General features: G+C 33.4%; 1 protein-coding gene across 1 annotated transcript in view; it reads right to left on the bottom strand.

Moving 5' to 3' along the window:
• Nucleotides 1–14,017: 14,017 nt before the first annotated feature.
• The window catches only part of LOC114580995, a 4,046-nt gene continuing 1,308 nt past the window's right edge, over nt 14,018–16,755 (bottom strand). Inside the window, exons 5-11 of the mRNA XM_028700153.1 lie at nt 16,464–16,741; nt 15,636–16,178; nt 15,293–15,382; nt 14,571–15,235; nt 14,289–14,512; nt 14,119–14,167; nt 14,018–14,071 (exon numbers count right to left, since the gene is read on the bottom strand). Of these exons, the coding sequence (XP_028555986.1) occupies nt 14,018–14,071; nt 14,119–14,167; nt 14,289–14,512; nt 14,571–15,235; nt 15,293–15,382; nt 15,636–16,178; nt 16,464–16,741 (1,903 nt within the window). The remainder of the gene's footprint in view (nt 14,072–14,118; nt 14,168–14,288; nt 14,513–14,570; nt 15,236–15,292; nt 15,383–15,635; nt 16,179–16,463; nt 16,742–16,755) is intronic.

Genomic DNA, 16,755 nt, shown 5'->3' with positions numbered 1-16,755 from the left:
TCATACGGTGTTTTACGAATCTCATTTCATACTCTGATTAACGTCTGTACGAATGCTACTCGTACAATACGATCAGTTCAAAAAATGAGACTTTTTTCTGTACGAATGTGGAGGAATTCGATTTTGTACTCTAATCATCATGTATATGAATATCTTCGTACAGTATGATCATTTCAAAAAAATTTCAATTGCATCTGTATGATCATGTACAATCCTTTTTTGTACTCTGATCGACGTCTGTACAAACCTAGTTCGTATGGGATGATCAATTCAAATTTGATGTGTTCGTACAGGACGATCTGGACGAACCTGATTTGATACTCTGATCGATGTCCTAGACGAACCCACATCATACCATATGATTAGTTAAAAAATTTACATGATTGTACGGGATGGTCTGAACGAAATTGATTTCATACACTGATTGGTATTCGAGATGAACCTATTTTGTACAGTATGAAATGTACCTAGAAAATTTTCCAATCAAGCACCAATACTCTTTGTTTCGGAGGGATATAGAGGACAAATCATCTAGTACGATATGACATCATATAGTATGATTAATTATAAAAAAATTTGTCTCACTCCCCCGGTGTGTGCGTACACAGTTATCCAATTTACATTCACACTCTCTCAGACTCAAGAAAAAAAAATAGACTTCACTTACAATAACCCTTAGTCGAATATGTCTTGAAGACTTTAGCAGTCTGGAGTATGATTTTCTTGAAAAACATGTTAGTACACACAAAAATAAACTTTCCAATATATGTTAGGAGAAAACAATAATCAAACAATAAGATTTTGTTATCATCAAAAACTCATATGATTTCAAAGATAAAGTCTTGAAAATTAATTTGCAACAATCTCAACAATCTATGCCTTTTTTTATGATGGCAAAACAATTATTGTTTGAGTTAATAAATAAACACAAATTTCTCTTTAGCTCCCCCTAAATGAATGATCAATTTAAATAACGGGTTCTTATAAAGATTAGAGGGTTCCTTTAAGGTTCAGAAAAAAGAAAAACAAACATACACAACACACATACACACATTCATACAGTTTACAGTACATTAAACCATAAAAAACATCAAAAAATACAATCTACACATAAAATAATCAAATAATATCTGACTCCCCCTTTTTGACAACAACAAAAGGGAAGCAATCAAAGTTGTTGATGATTAAAACAATTTTAAATAAATTATAAGTATAATATTAAAATCAGAAGCAAAACATAAAAACTCAAATTTTAAATCATAGAATAATAAGGATAAGAAAAGTTGATCTTTGTCAGCATTGAAATAGACAGATTATGTAACCACAACTGTTGCAGAAATGATGAAATAAAATTAACAATTTTCTAATTCAAAAGTGAAGATCATCATTTAGTGTAATTAAGGAACTGATAAAGGAAAGATTAACTGGAGACATTGCGCATCTTTTTAATTTTCATGGCACACTTTGTGCATCTTGTCAATTTGGGCTAATTTTGTGTCTCTTTACAATTTGGAGAACATTGCACATCTTTTTATATACATATGACACACTTTGTGCATCTTTTAGTTTTAGGCTAATTTAGTGCCTCCTTTCAAATTTCTTATCTTTCCAAAATCACTAACTCTTAACACAAATTCAATAATGAACACTTTAAAATAGAAATAAGAGTAAAAGTTTGACATCAAATTTGTAGCAATTACAGCTAAGTAATTCATGTCTATAGAAAGAATATAAAATTGTTCTTCTAATCTACATCCAGTAACAAAGTAATCTAAATATTTTGAGAGATTAAATTATGCACAAAAATTAATGTTGTAAAGAAAATTTAACCAACATTTTATAATTGCAATCAACTACATTTTATTGTTAAACTTGAACATTTTAGATCACAATAATATTCACATATCAATATGCATAAAAACATGATTCCTTCATTTCATTCACTATCAATGGTATAACATGTATCACACACATTCAACTACATCCAAGTACATCATCCAGTACACCAAAAATAAAGAAAAAGATCAACAACAACAACAAGAGCATCCAAGTACAACAACAACAATAGGTAGTACATCCAAGCCTAGAAGAACAACATAGACACAACCAAAGCAAAAACCAAAAATAGAAGATCACCACCAGTAATCTAGAGGACCTTGGTCAGGAGGTTACTGAGGATTGAATGCAGTGAAATAGCTATTGATCTTGGCTATATTAGTGTTCATATAGTCAAACTGGCCACGAATCCAACCCATATCTTCCTAATGTCGTGCATCCTGCTGGGTCAAGTGAGTCTCAATTTGATCAAATCATTGATCAAAATGAGTTTCCAGTCAGTCAAAGTACTAGTAGTTCTGGTCGGGTCCAGGTGCAGAGGCAGGTGCTTCTTCCTCAGAGTGATAAAAAAGAAGCATCGGTAAAGTAATAGGAGTTCTGTTGGACCATCAGGATGTAACATACTGCATTTCTTTTCAAGGATGTAGGCCACCAGATGTCCTAAAGCCACATTATTCTTCCTTTTATAATTTGGATGTCCAATGTCAAAAAGATTATTGAAATTTTGTTAGGGATATTAAGCCCATATGAACTAGCCCGAGGCTAACCAAGAGGGGGACAAATTGGTAGTTTTAAAAATTCTTACGCATAAAATGATTCTGGTAATCTTTTTGAATGTTTTAAAATAAAATAAATTGCACCCAAACAGTTAATTGCAGCAAAGTAAAGTACAAAAAATAATCAGAAAGAATACACTAGATTTTATAGTGGTTCGGTCAACTTGACCTACGTCCACTCCACGGATCCTCCCCTCCAAGTATTACACTAAAATAAAGGAGGAAGAGAACCCAAACTCCTTTTGCTTCCTCTAGAAGATGGTAGAGAACCCAGACTCCTTTCGCTTCCTCCTAAAGCAGGCAGAGAACCTTACCTCCTTTTGCTTTCTCTTGAAGCAGGCAGAGAACCTCGCACTTCTTGCTGACTATCCTTCCCATAGAGCCACCATGGGAGAAGGGATGATGACTGGAGAAGATGACTTAAATCCTTACTTGGAGTAACCTTTCAGAACACCACATAAACTCCCCCTCACAAGATCCTCTCTCTTTCCAAAGCTCTCCCTCTCCCTCTCAAGGCTCTCTCAGAAGAGGATAGCAACAAAAAGCTTTTTTATTAACAAACAAAAAAGCTTTTATATAAGGGCATAATAATTTCCCTAAAATTCAACTTGCCATCAAAGATCGTCAAGGATGATCCTTCGATTGTCATGTACGATTAGTGCAAATCCGCTCTTTCTAGCCTAGATGATCTGGTACTTCTGAATGATTAGAAGACATGAATTGTTATGATCATCCAAGAAAATCCTGTGATCGTCCTAGTTGATTAGTTTAAATTTGGAATATCTTTCAGAAGATAGCTCGAGATGTCCAGGAGAAAAGCCTAGACAATCATAAGAAAATGACTTGATCGTCTAGGACGATATGTATATCGTCCTGTATGATTAGTACAAAATCGACCCATATCATTTGGCACACACTTCGGGACATCCAAGACAACTATACTAGATGATTTCAAAGGGACTTGATCATCCAGGATGATATCTCTATTATCCTATATGATTAGTTCAAGAATGGCAGTTTCATCCAACAGACAGTTCGGGACGTCCGGGTGAAATATACTGGATGATGAATATTTGTAATAGATTATCCAGGATGATCTTGTGATGGACCAGTACAATGTGACCGATCAGCCAATTCTCAATTACTTTTCTTAATCACCTGACTAATTTATGCATGATTGTAATGAATCGTCCAAGATTCTAAAAATGAAAACATGCCTAAATCATTCTGGAGGCTGAGAGTTTCTGATTATAGCATATCATCCAGGGTGATGGGAGGATCTTTTAAGACGATCTGCTTAATCAGACCGACCTAACATGGTTGCCCTAATTAGAGTTTCTATCTTCAATAGATGGCTCAGGACAATAATACTATCGTTCAGGATGATATGATCAAAACGGAACAAAAACACTAACTCACTAAAAATCTCCCCCTAAGTGTGTGTGTGTGTGTGTGTGTGTGTGTGTGTGTGTGTGTGTGTGTGTGTGTGTGTGTGTGCAAGGTTACTTAGCTTGGGGACACTTACATTACATTTGACTTAAGAAAGGGAAAAATTACATTTAAACTCACACTGACTAGATCTTGAGTTGGCTTGAATTGTATTTGATCTTTTGGACCTAAAAGGTTAGGCAATCAACTAGAAAACAAAAATGTTTGTTATCATAAAAACTATAATCCTTAAATCCAGGTTTGCAACAATTATAAATATAATCCATTATCAATTGGGCTTCATCTAAAGGTTATTTTGTCATGATCAGATAAGTGGCTACACATAGAAGAGGAGTAATGTTAATACGATCACCAACTTTTTGAACAATCGAGGTTCGCAAAACATGCTGGATAATAAGGGCATTTTGGTTCAGTGTTTAGACTCGTGGCAAATAACTCACCTGGGCGACCCCTCTAGGAACCTTATTGACTTCAGACTAGTCAAATTCTTCCCTAGAAGATAGTGTATGGGCTCTAGTTCCTTGGGTTCTTAAGTGGAGGAAGGTGCCTATATCTTCCTTGGTGATTTCGACTCTTTGCTTTAAAACATAAGAAGTGATCCTGGTGTGATCCTGATTGATTTTCATGTTGGCTTAGAAGATATAAAATATTTCTTTATTGTATGCATAGATCAGAGTGAGGATGAAAGAAAGTTGGGTGGAGTCTAGTAAGGGCATTATAGCAAAGTGAATGTCATCTTGTATAAAAAGATGAGGTGTGATTTTGGTAAGTGAATACTTATAAAACGCATCCTCATTTTCCTTAGAGAGAAGATTTTCATCTACCATAGTCCTAGAGGAAAAGGCTTTGGAACTTGGTCGCTTACTGCTATTAGCCATGACTCGAATAAGATCTCAGGAGAATTTAGAAATGGTGAAGGTGATGAAAAAACTTCTCCAATGACCCTTCAATTTAAAGAAAATGATCTATCGTACAGTACAAAATATGGATCATACGTACGAACATAATTTTATACGGGACAAAATTTATTTCGTACATACAAAAGGAAATGGCTAAAAATGAAATGGCTTTTCATAAACTACCCTTCCTGAGGTGTCTTTTCATACAGACCCTTTTTCCATGTGATCGTACAGATAAATAGGTGTTCGTCCGGGATGATCAGAATAATAAAGATTGTTTTACTCACAGTTGGCTTTATACTTATCCAAAATTGACAACATGGATCATACGGACAAACGATACGTTTGTATGTATGATCAGCAATAATAACTGACAAAAACTGTAAACCCGTCCCCATGTGTACAAACAAAACTACACTGATCGTCTCGTACGATGACACCATCATACAATACAAATTATTATAAAAACACCATTTCATCTCCTCAACTCAGAAAATGCCATGCACAAACAACATAATTCATACATGACGAAAAAATTTCATACAGTATGATCAGAAAGCTTAAAAATAAAGCATGATAATCAGAAAAACCTCTCAAAGCCAAATATTTCAAAATAAGTGATGCTTCACCAAAACAAAACAAAAATAATAATACACAACTAATCACTAAAAATAATCATAACAACATAACAAAACACACAAAAATAAATTAAACAGACATGTATATACAACACATCAAGTTTGCAGAATTTTCAATTCAAATATTAAGATCAATCACACCTAGCCTTGTCCTTAAGATGCTAAATGTATCAAAAGCTAGTCGATTGGTAAAAATATCTGCAAGTTGATTATCAGTAGTAACATGATGCAATTTAATTTCTCCTTTGGCTATATGATCTCTAATGAAGTGATGCCTTATGTCTATATACTTTGTTCTAAAATTTTGAATTGGATTCTTTAAAATGCAAATGACACCAGTATTATCACAAAAAAAATGAAACTGTGCCAATTAAAAATCCTAAATCAATCAACTATTATTTCGACCAAAGAATTTGTGTTACACAACTACTTAAGGCAATGTATTCTACTTCAGCAGTAGAAAGGGAAACTAAATGTTATTTCCTACATAACCAAGACATTAAAGAATTTCTAATAAATTGACAAGTTCCAGAAGTACTCTTCCTACTACCCTACATCCTATAAAATCTGAATCAGAATATCCTATGATTTCAAATGAAGAGTTATGCCTAGGATACCAAATTCTTAAGTTTTGAGTTCCCAAAAGACATCTCAATATTCTTTTCACTACTGTCAAATATGATTCATTTGGATCAGATTGAAATCTAGCACACAGACAAACACTGAACATATTATCAGGTCTACTAGTTGTCAAGTAAAGCAATGATCCAATCATTCCTCTAAACATCTTTTGATCAATAGATTTTCACTTAGGATCCTTATCTAATTGCACTGGAACTCATTGGTGTAGTCACTAGTTTAACATTATCCATTTCATACTTTTTGAGGATGTCCTTAACATACTTAGACTGACTAAGAAAGGTTTCTTCCTTACTTTGCTTTATGTTAAAGCCAACAAAATAACTCAAGTCTCCCATCAAACTCATCTCAAATTTATTACTCATTATTTTTAAAAATTAAACACAAAGATTTTTATCAGTTGATCCGAATAAGATATTATCCACATATATTTGAATAATGAGATATCATCACCTATTCTTTTTAAAAAAAGAGTGGTATCCACACTTCCCTTAACAAATGATCTTTTTAATAGAAAAGTGCTTAACCTTTCATACCATGCCATAGGTGCCTATTTTAGTCCATATAATGCCTTCTTCAATTTAAAAACATGATTAGGGAATTTAGAATTTTTAAAACCTGGAGGCTTCTCAACATAAATATTCTCTTGTATCACCGCATTAAAAAATGCACTTTTAACATCCATTTGGTATACTTTAAAACAGGCAAAGGCAAACAAAACCCCAATTCTTTCAAGTCTTGCTACAGGGTTAAAAGTCTCTTCAAAATCAATTCCTTCTATTTGATTATACCCCTTAGCTACCAATCTAGCCTTATTTAAAATCACAACTTTTGAATCATTCATTCTATTTTTTGAACTCTCACTTAGTTACAATAATACTTTAATCTTTTGGCCTTTCAATTAACTCTCAAACATCATTTCTGACAAATTGATTTAATTCTTCTTGCATGGCCAAAATTCAAAATTCATTCGAAAGTGCTTGATTTATATTTATGGGTTCAATCATTGAAATAAAAGCAGAATGATTCACTTCTTTTCTAATTCTATGCCTAGTTCTAACACCCTCACAAGGTTCTTCTAAAATCAATTTCTTAGGGTGATCCTTAGAAAATCTCAATTCTTTAGACAAAGGGTTTTCATGTTCAACTTTTCTTCTAAATCTATCTTTTCAATTCCTTGGGAGATATTCTCAATATGCTCTTCTTCCAACCTTGGCTCTTCCAAAAAGCTAGATTCATCAAACTAACATGTGTGGACTCCTCAACTACCAAAGTTCTCATATTAAAAAACTCTATAAAAATTTTCAACACTAGAATATCCAAGAAAAATTCCTTCATCAAATTTCAGATCAAATTTTCCTAAATGAGTTTTACCATTATTGTGAATAAACACCTTATATCCAAAAATATGCAAATGTAAAAGATTAGGTGTTCTCACCTTAAGAAGTTCGTATGGTGTCTCATTCAACTTTGATCTAATGTTTACCCTATTTAGAACATAGCATCCTGTACTAACCGCTTCAACCTAAAAATATTTTGGAAGTGAATATTCTGCCAACATGACTCGAGTGGCTTCTATTAATATTTTGTTCATTTTTTCAACAACCCCATTCTGCTGAGAGGTCCTATGTGTTGAAAATTTGTGATCAATTTTGTGTTCTTTATAAAACTTTTCAAATTTTTTATTTTCAAATTCTCCTCCATGATCACTTTAACTTACAAAGATTTCACATCCTAATTTTCTCTGAATCCAAGTAAGAAATTTTTGAATTCATCAAAAGACTTACTCTTATGAAATAAGAATTTAACCCAAGTAAATCTTAAAAATTCATCAACAATCACAAATCCAAATACTTTACCTCCTATACTTACAGTGCTAATTGGTCCAAAAAGATTCATATGAATAATTTCCAATATTTTGCTAGTTCTGAGATCCTTAATGGATTGAAAAATAGGACTTTACTTATTTTATTAATTAACATGCATCACACATGAGATCCTTAAGAAAATCTAGTTTTGGTATTGCTCTCACCAATTCTTTTTGGGTAATTTTTTTAAGATTTTTCATGCATGCGTGATAAAGTCTTCTATGACATAATCATGATTCATTAGTAATTATTTTAAGACAAAAGACATTAGAAGGTTTATACAATTCAAATCAAGCATGTACACGTTGTTTACCCTAATTCCATGCAAAATATCAGTTCCATTTTGGCTTACTATACAGCTAGTGGGAAAAAATTTTACGTTATAAACCTTATCACATAGCTGACTAATACTCAACAGGTTATGCTTTAAGCCTTCTAGCAACAATACATTTTCAATGAAAAAATTATTCAAATTTCTAATCATACCTGTACCTACCACCTTCATGGTGGTATTATCTCCAAGTGTTACCTTGCCTCCATTCCTGGCTTCCAGCATTATAAATTAATTTGAATCTCTAGTCATGTGTTTTGAACATCCACTTTCCAGGTACCAAATGCTCTCACGAGGTATTATGTGAGAGCGTTCCTACAACATGATCAAACGTTAGACTTGGAAACCCAAACAAGTTTGGGTTCTCCTCTTAGTAATACTAAATTAGATGCATGTGTGAAATGCTGTGTTTTATGCATCTTAGGTCTCCACACTAAATGTGTCCTACTGCTAAGTGTGCAAGTGTAGGAGATGTGTCCTAACGTTCCACATCTAAAACATCTCACCTTAGAAAAAGGATTTCTTAATCTAAATGAATTATAAGGTCTCTTCTTAGGTGTTAAACTCATATTAGTTTGCTTAGACCTATAAATTATTCAAGTGTGGGTGAAGGTATATTTTCCTTTGTTGTCTTAACTTCCAATTCAAGATATGAGTTCCTATTTCTCAACATAAATATTTCCATTCTCAAATCGATCTCTCTATGTTCTGCTTCTTCCAAAAATACTTTACAATCATTTTCAAGTTGAGTGTTTAATAATTTTAATAGTTCATGCATTTTATTTAAATCATCAAATTCACCCAATAGATTCATGTAGTTGTTATCAAACAATGTGTGATCTTTCCTAAGGATTTCATGATCTTTTTTTAAATTTAAATATTCTAGACTCAGTTCAACATACAATTTTTTCAGTTTTCTATATGTTGTATGAGTACTATCAGAACCTTAAAATAATTCTTCATAGGATAGATCACATATCTCATCTTGGTCTAAATGATCATGATCGTCTGCCATTAAACACAAATTTGTGACTTCCTCTTCTGGTGCTATTTCTAATGAGTCTAAAGCATAGTCAGCCTAGAAAGCTCTCTACAACTTCTTCTTGCCCTTCTTAGCATTGGTTTTCTCCTCACCCTTTTCCTTGCTAGGGTTAGTTTTAAGATTAGGGCATTTAGACTTGATGTGACCAAGTTTTTTGCATTCATAACAAATCACATCATTAGAAGCTTTTGCATTTTTATGGAACTTACCCTCGTTCCTTTGTTGACCTCTCCTCTATTTCCTCTTAAGGAAACTTCTAAATTTCCTTATCATTAAGGCAATATCCTCCTCATCCTCAAGCTGAGACTGATCACTCTCTGAGTCATCCACCTTCTAAGCAATTTTTTTCTCCTTTCACTTATCACCTGCATCAATCTGTCTTTGAGTCACAGATTGGTCATAAGCAATTAATAATCCAAGAAGATTGTCAATAGAATAGGCATTTTAAGTCTTTTGATTCGGTTGTAGTAATTATCTTTACATCATAAGCAGTAGGCAAACAACGAAGAATTTTACTTACTTTTTCAGCATTCATTAATTTCCTACCTAAAGTATGCAATGAGGTAACTATCTATGTAAAGCGAGTATACATGTTATTGATTGACTCATTAGGTTTCATGCAAAAAAGTTTGTAATTATATAATAAAATTTTCAATCTAAATTGTTTCACCACATTTATTCCTTCATAAGTAATGCAAAGTCTTTCCCATATTTTCGTACCGCATTTACAAGTTGAGATATCCATATAGTCTTCAGATTTAAGAGCACAAAAAAATTGTTTAACCATGTAGTGTTCAACTATGCAAGTTCATTCTCTTCTAATGTCCGTTCATTAAAAGGAGTTTCCACTCTTATGCCTTCAACTAGTCTAGTGGGAGTAGTATAACCTTCCTGGACTAATATCTACATGCGATAGTCTAGTGATTGAAGAAAAGTATACATTCGTGTTTTCCAAAAATCGAAGGGGATGTTATCAAATAATGGAGGTCTAGTGATCGAATACTCTTTTAGTGTGTTACGGTTTCCAAATGTAGCCATGATCGTTTTTAAAAAGTAGTTATCTAAACCTTAATTTTGAACAATGGCTCTGATACCACTTGTTGATCCTCAGTAGATTGTTAAATCTTAAGCTAATGTCCCAAGGCTAACCAAGAGGGGGGGGGTGAATTAGTAATTTTATAAATTTTCTTGGTTAATTTAGAAAATCGTTTAAAAAAATTTTTCACAATATATAATTTTTTTTAAAACAATTGTTCAACCACAGAATAATTAAAGTAAATGAAGAAAAATAAAATGTAGTAAAAGTAAGAACATAAGATACCAGATTTTATAGTGGTTCGGTCCAACAAGACCTACATCCACTCCCCCGAGCCACCTTCTTCAGGTATTACACTAATCACTAGTGTCTCTCGTTTAGCCCCGACAATAAGGTAGAGAAGCCCTTATAAATTCTCTTCTACCAACTCGGTGCAGTAGAGAACCATCATCCTTTTTCACCCTCCTAGTGAAGGTATAGAACCCTGCTTCCTTTCTCGCCCTCCTAGTGATGGCAGAGTACCAAGCATCCTTTCTCACCCTCCTGGTGATGGCAGAGTACCAAGCATCCTTTCTCACTCTCCTTGGTGGCAAGAGAGTACCGAACCTTCTTTGACAATGCTCTTACAAGAGCCTTCAAGGAAGTTGGGAAGAACTTTGAAGAACAAGTAAGAGATTCTCATCGTTGGGCAACCTTGTAAATCCCCTCACAATTCCCTTTCACTAGATCTCTCGCACTTCACTCTCAAAACACTCTCCAAAATAGTCTCCTTAAGCACTCTCAAGAGAAATTCTTGGAAGATCCTTAGACAGTCAGTTTATTGGACTCCTATATAGTAAAGGAAAAGAAAAACTGTCCAAAAATTAAAAAGCTCAAGTTTGACAGACTTGGATCTTACAGTACGATAGACCTTCGTACATACGAATAGTTCAAAAAAGTCTCGTACGATGCTCTACGAACCTCATTTCATACTCTGATCAGCGTCTGTATGAACGCATATTGTATAGTACGATTAGTTAAAAAAAATGAGACTTTTAACTATACGAATGTGGACGAACTCGATTTCATACTCTGATCGGCATTTGTACAAACACTCTTCGTACAGTGCAATCAATTCAAAAAAATTTCAATTTCGTCTGTACAATCATATACAAACCCTTTTTCGTACTCTGATCGATGTTTGTACAAACCTAGTTCGTACGAGATGATCAGTTCAAATTTGGTGCATTCGTACGGACGATCTAGACAGACCAGATTTCGTACTCTAATCGGTGTCCAGGACGAACCCACATCGTATTGTACGATCAGTTAGTTAAAAAATGTACATGATCGTACGGGATGGTCTGAATGAAGCTTATTTCGTACTTTGATTAGCATCCGAGATGAACCTATTTCGTAAAGTACGAAATATACTTAGAAAATTTTCCATTCAAGCACCAATCAACTTCATTTCGGGGGAACACAGAGGACAAATCGTCCAGTACGATATGACATCGTACAGTACGATTAGTTATAAAACAAATTTTGTCTCAGTCCCCCAGTGTGTGTGTGCACGGTTATCCAATTTACAATCACACTTTCTCGAACTCAAGAAAAAAATAGACTTCACTTACAATAACCCTTAGTCTAATATGTCTTGAAGTCTTTAGCAGTCTGGAGTATGATTTTCCTTAAAAACATGTTAGTACACACAAAAATAAACTTTCCAACATATGTTAGGAGAAAGCAATAATCAAACAATAAGATTTTGTTATCATAAAAAACTCACATGATTACAAAGATAAAGTCTTGAAAATTAATTTGCAAAAATCTCAACACTAATCACATGACCTAAACTCTAGTTCATTATTTTTTGCAACAAAAAGCATGTAGAAAATAAAAAAAACATACGACCATGGAAGATAGATGTTTAAATTAGTCATTATATATAATATTATTTGAAATAAGTTTATTATGTGCATAATGAAGGTGAAATTTATCATCATATTTAATATTAATAGAAGATTAAATCATTCATTTGTGAGATATGTTTAAATTATTTAGGTTCATATATAAGATTTAGAATATAGATGAAGTCATTCATAGTTTCTATAGCCAAAAAAATAGACTAAAAAATAGCGAAGTGTCTCAAAAATGTGTGACAATAAATGAAGTCATTCATAGTTTTATAGCAAAAAAAGGACTAAAAAATAGTAAAGTGTCTCAAAAAAATTATGTGATAATAAAATAATGTTAGCACTTGAATATTGGATTTTAGAAAATTATGACTTACTAACCATTTATATGAATATGAGTATTTGGTAAAAAGAAATTGAAAAAGTCATTGATATCCAAGCTAAGCACATTTGAAAAGAACAGAATATGAAGAGTGATAGAACTAGGAAGGACGTCATTAAAATTGATTATATTTGACAAACATAGTTGTAGTACCTATTGATGTTAAGAGAGTAAAAAGTAAACAAGTGTTTGACATGTATAGTTGAGGGGAGAAGATGCACCATATGGCGGTAGATATTATTTATGTGAAAAAATTACAGAATAAAGGAGTAAACAAAAGTAGCACGAGTGGAAGTTGAGTAAAGAGACATGTAAAATTAAATTTAACTCATATAACACTCAGCGGATTCATAGTGTTTGTTGCACATAGTTGGGATTAAAAAATTGGCAAATGAGTGTGTATGCGTGAAGAGTGTGATTGATTATCTCAGCCAAAAATAGCATGTTTGAAGTTGATAAAACATTTCAAACCTATGGATTTAGGACACTGTAGGGTATAGAGTTTGCTAATGTAGATCTCTAGTGAGGTGCACAAGATCATACAAACATATGTGGATTTTGATATTATAAAATTTTAATTTTGTTAAATTATTTTACTATCGTTGAAGATAAAATACAAAGATATCTACACATATGTTAATTTAATTGTTGGTCCTAAAAATATTGCATAGAAACTTAAATAGGTACTACAACCATCCACCCGCTTGAAAGCTTTACAAAAAAATTAGAATGACTTTTTGAATTTGCAATGAAGACTCATGTGACATAAGTATTTAGCTCATTAAACCAAAGGTATTTTGCATAAATATTATAATACTCTACTAAGAAGTCACCCAATCATTGAAAGTCCTAATTATAGGTGAGGGATAATTGTACTAAAGCTTGTTAGTGTAGCTTGAATTATTTGTTAATGTTGTGTTTTAAATGAAATATTTTTCTTTTTTGCAAGACTTATTCTAATAGAATTATTCTTCTTATAGACTAGTAGTTATTTTTAGCTTGGTACTTCTTGATTAAATATTTAGTTTTTCAATTTTTTTTTTTTAGTTGAAACCCACTAGCGGGCCTACGTGTTAATTTAAAAATCGGTTACAAGGTCCTTAGAAGGATCCTCCAGCTCTCTACGCTCATACGAGCTACAATCAAAAAGAAAAATAAGTCCTACGAGCCAGTGGATCCTTTTTCTACCATTACAATATAGGCAAAATAAAAAGCTGGTCTGCAAGTCAGCAGAACCCAAAAATCGGAAGTGAAAAGTTCTCTCGTTCAGCGTACACTTCCTACAAAACAGAAAAACAAAATTTAAAGTGCACAAAAAAATTCTAACCGAGAGTAGATTGCAGTTGTGGACGATTTGGAGCACCGAAGAAAAGCACCTGCAAAAACCTCTCCAAAAAATGTTCTTAGAAGCACAATTAGAAACATAAGAAGAAACAGCAAGAACCGTGAAGAATTTCCCCATGGACAGCAGGATATCCATATTAATAAAAAAAAAACTTAGCCAAAATATCATCCGTAGCCCAGTTGTTCGCCAAAAGCATGTCCACCTTACCATTGCAGGTCTTAAAAATACCCCAGACAATCATATCATCACCGAAAATATAACAGGAAAAATAAGAAGAAACAAAAAACTCCTGAAACTCCTGAAACAGAATGCTGCCTAACACCATCTCAGGTGCGAAAACCCAGTACCAGAAAATACGCATCCAGACTAGAAAAAACTGCGCCCCAGACTCCAAAAACTTCAAATTAACCATGCCAAATATAAGGAAAACCAACTTTATCTAACTGAATCATGCCCTTAAGAGGAGAAGGCAGATTAATGACAGACAGGTTCTGAAAAATAGAACTTTGAGCCCCATACTTAGCTAACCAATCAGCACAAGCATTCCCTTCACGGTAAATATGAGAAATAAAGCAGGAGAGTTCACTCATCATTAACTTAATTTTTCTAATAGTGTAGAAATCATGAGGGTTGCCATCCTTACTCTCAGAAATAGCATTAATAATAGAAGTTGCATCAACTTCAATATAAACATGATGAAACCCCAGATTTAAGCATCTTTCAAGCCCATAACTCAAACTCAGGAGCTCAGCAGACATAACAGAGCAAACAGCCAAAGGGCCATAAAACAAATCAAGAGGATTACGAAAATGATCCCGAATAATCCCCCCAATACCCACACAATTGATCCCAACCGAAGCATCAGTATTTAACTTTACAAAGGGGAAATTGGGTTTCACCCAATTAATAATACGAACTCTCCTCACCTCAACATTAGCAGCGGCATTTAACCCCAGATAATCAGCTAAAGCATTACAATGTTTAAAATTCTTGCAAGAAATCAGATTAACAGAAATTAACTGTAACAATTTGTTCCTAATATTAGCAATAATCTGGTTTTCATCCATTTTGATCCCCTCATGCTTGGACTCATTTCTAGCTTTCCACAAATACTAAATAATCAAGATGGGTAAAAGATTAAGAATATGTCCCTTACCTTTAGTAAACCATAAAGCAAGCATATCCTGTAAATCACCATGATTAGCAGTCACATCCACCCCAGCCAAAGTGCTGAAGTGATTCCACACTTTCCGAGCAATAAAACTATTGATAAAAAATGTGATAAATACTCTCAATGTTAGCACAACACTAACATTTAGAAACAATATAAAAACCCTTGTTCCATAATCTAGTATCCACAGGCAAATACCCCTTAAGGCATCTCCAAATAAGTAAAGAATAGGAAACATGAATAGTGTTATGCCACAAAGCTTTATAAATATGATTAATCTCCTCTTTATCTCTAAGGAGCTCCCAAAGCCTTTTGAAGCTAAACTTACCATTGGCAGTAATTTTAAAAAGAATTTTATCTTGAACGTGTAATTGTAATGGGATTTTGAAAATCAAAGCAACCACCTCATAAGGGATAACCTCACGCAATCTGTCAGTATTCCACTCCCCATTAACTAAGAAAGCATTCACCTTAACATTCTCCAGAGTAACAGTATTCAAAATTCTGTCAATGGAAGCAAACCCCAACCAATCGTCCTGCCAGAAAGCAACATCCCCATTTCCAAGACCCCATTGGATGTTTAACTCGGCTACCTCTTTAATTTTACAAACCGCAGAATCAATGTTCTTGTACTGAGCATTTAATGGGTGCAAACCTTTACAATACTTAGCTAACATGAATTGAGACCAAAGACTAATATTAGAACGAAAGTTGAACCAGAGCTTATGAGAGAAACCTTTAACCATATCAGAAATAGATTTACATCCAAGAGCTCCTTCCTCATAAACACCACAAAGCTTAAACCATTTAGCCCATCTAATGCCAGAATTGTTGTAAGAGGAACCCCAGAAAAACTTGTTAATCAGAATCTCTAATTTATTACACACATTAGCAGGAGGATTTAAAGTATGAAAAATAAAGATAGGTATGGAATTTAAAACACTTTTAATTAAAGTTAACCTACCACCAAATGAGAGAAATTTAGACGGCCAATGCATGAATTTTTTTTGAAAAACAGTGAAAATATTCTCAAAGAGCATAATCTTCTTTCTACCTTTATAAAGAGGCGTGCCAAGGTATTTGATGGGAAAGTTGGCAGGATTAAACCCACAAACACATTTAATCTTGTTAGAACGGATAGTACTAATCAACTTACCAGTGATAAAATTACTTTTATCTCTGTTAATAGCAAGACCACTAGCATCCTGGAAATCATCCAAAAATTTAAACAAAATTTTCACATTTATAATAGAAGCATTAGAAAAGATAATGAAATCATCTGCAAAGCTAAGATGAGAGATAGGAAATCCACCAACAGTACGAAAATTGAGATTAGGAAACCTTCTATAAAGTTGATCCAAACCTCTAGACATATACTCCATCGCAATAATAAAAAGAGAAGGGGATAAATGATCACCTTGCCGAAGCCCATTACTGGATTTAAAAAA

This window comes from Dendrobium catenatum, unplaced genomic scaffold, assembly GCF_001605985.2.
Source record: "Dendrobium catenatum unplaced genomic scaffold, ASM160598v2 fragScaff_scaffold_1464, whole genome shotgun sequence".
In the NCBI taxonomy this organism is placed as follows: domain Eukaryota; kingdom Viridiplantae; phylum Streptophyta; class Magnoliopsida; order Asparagales; family Orchidaceae; genus Dendrobium; species Dendrobium catenatum.
Note: the sequence above shows the minus strand (reverse complement) of the source record. Positions and strands in the feature narration are given on the sequence as shown.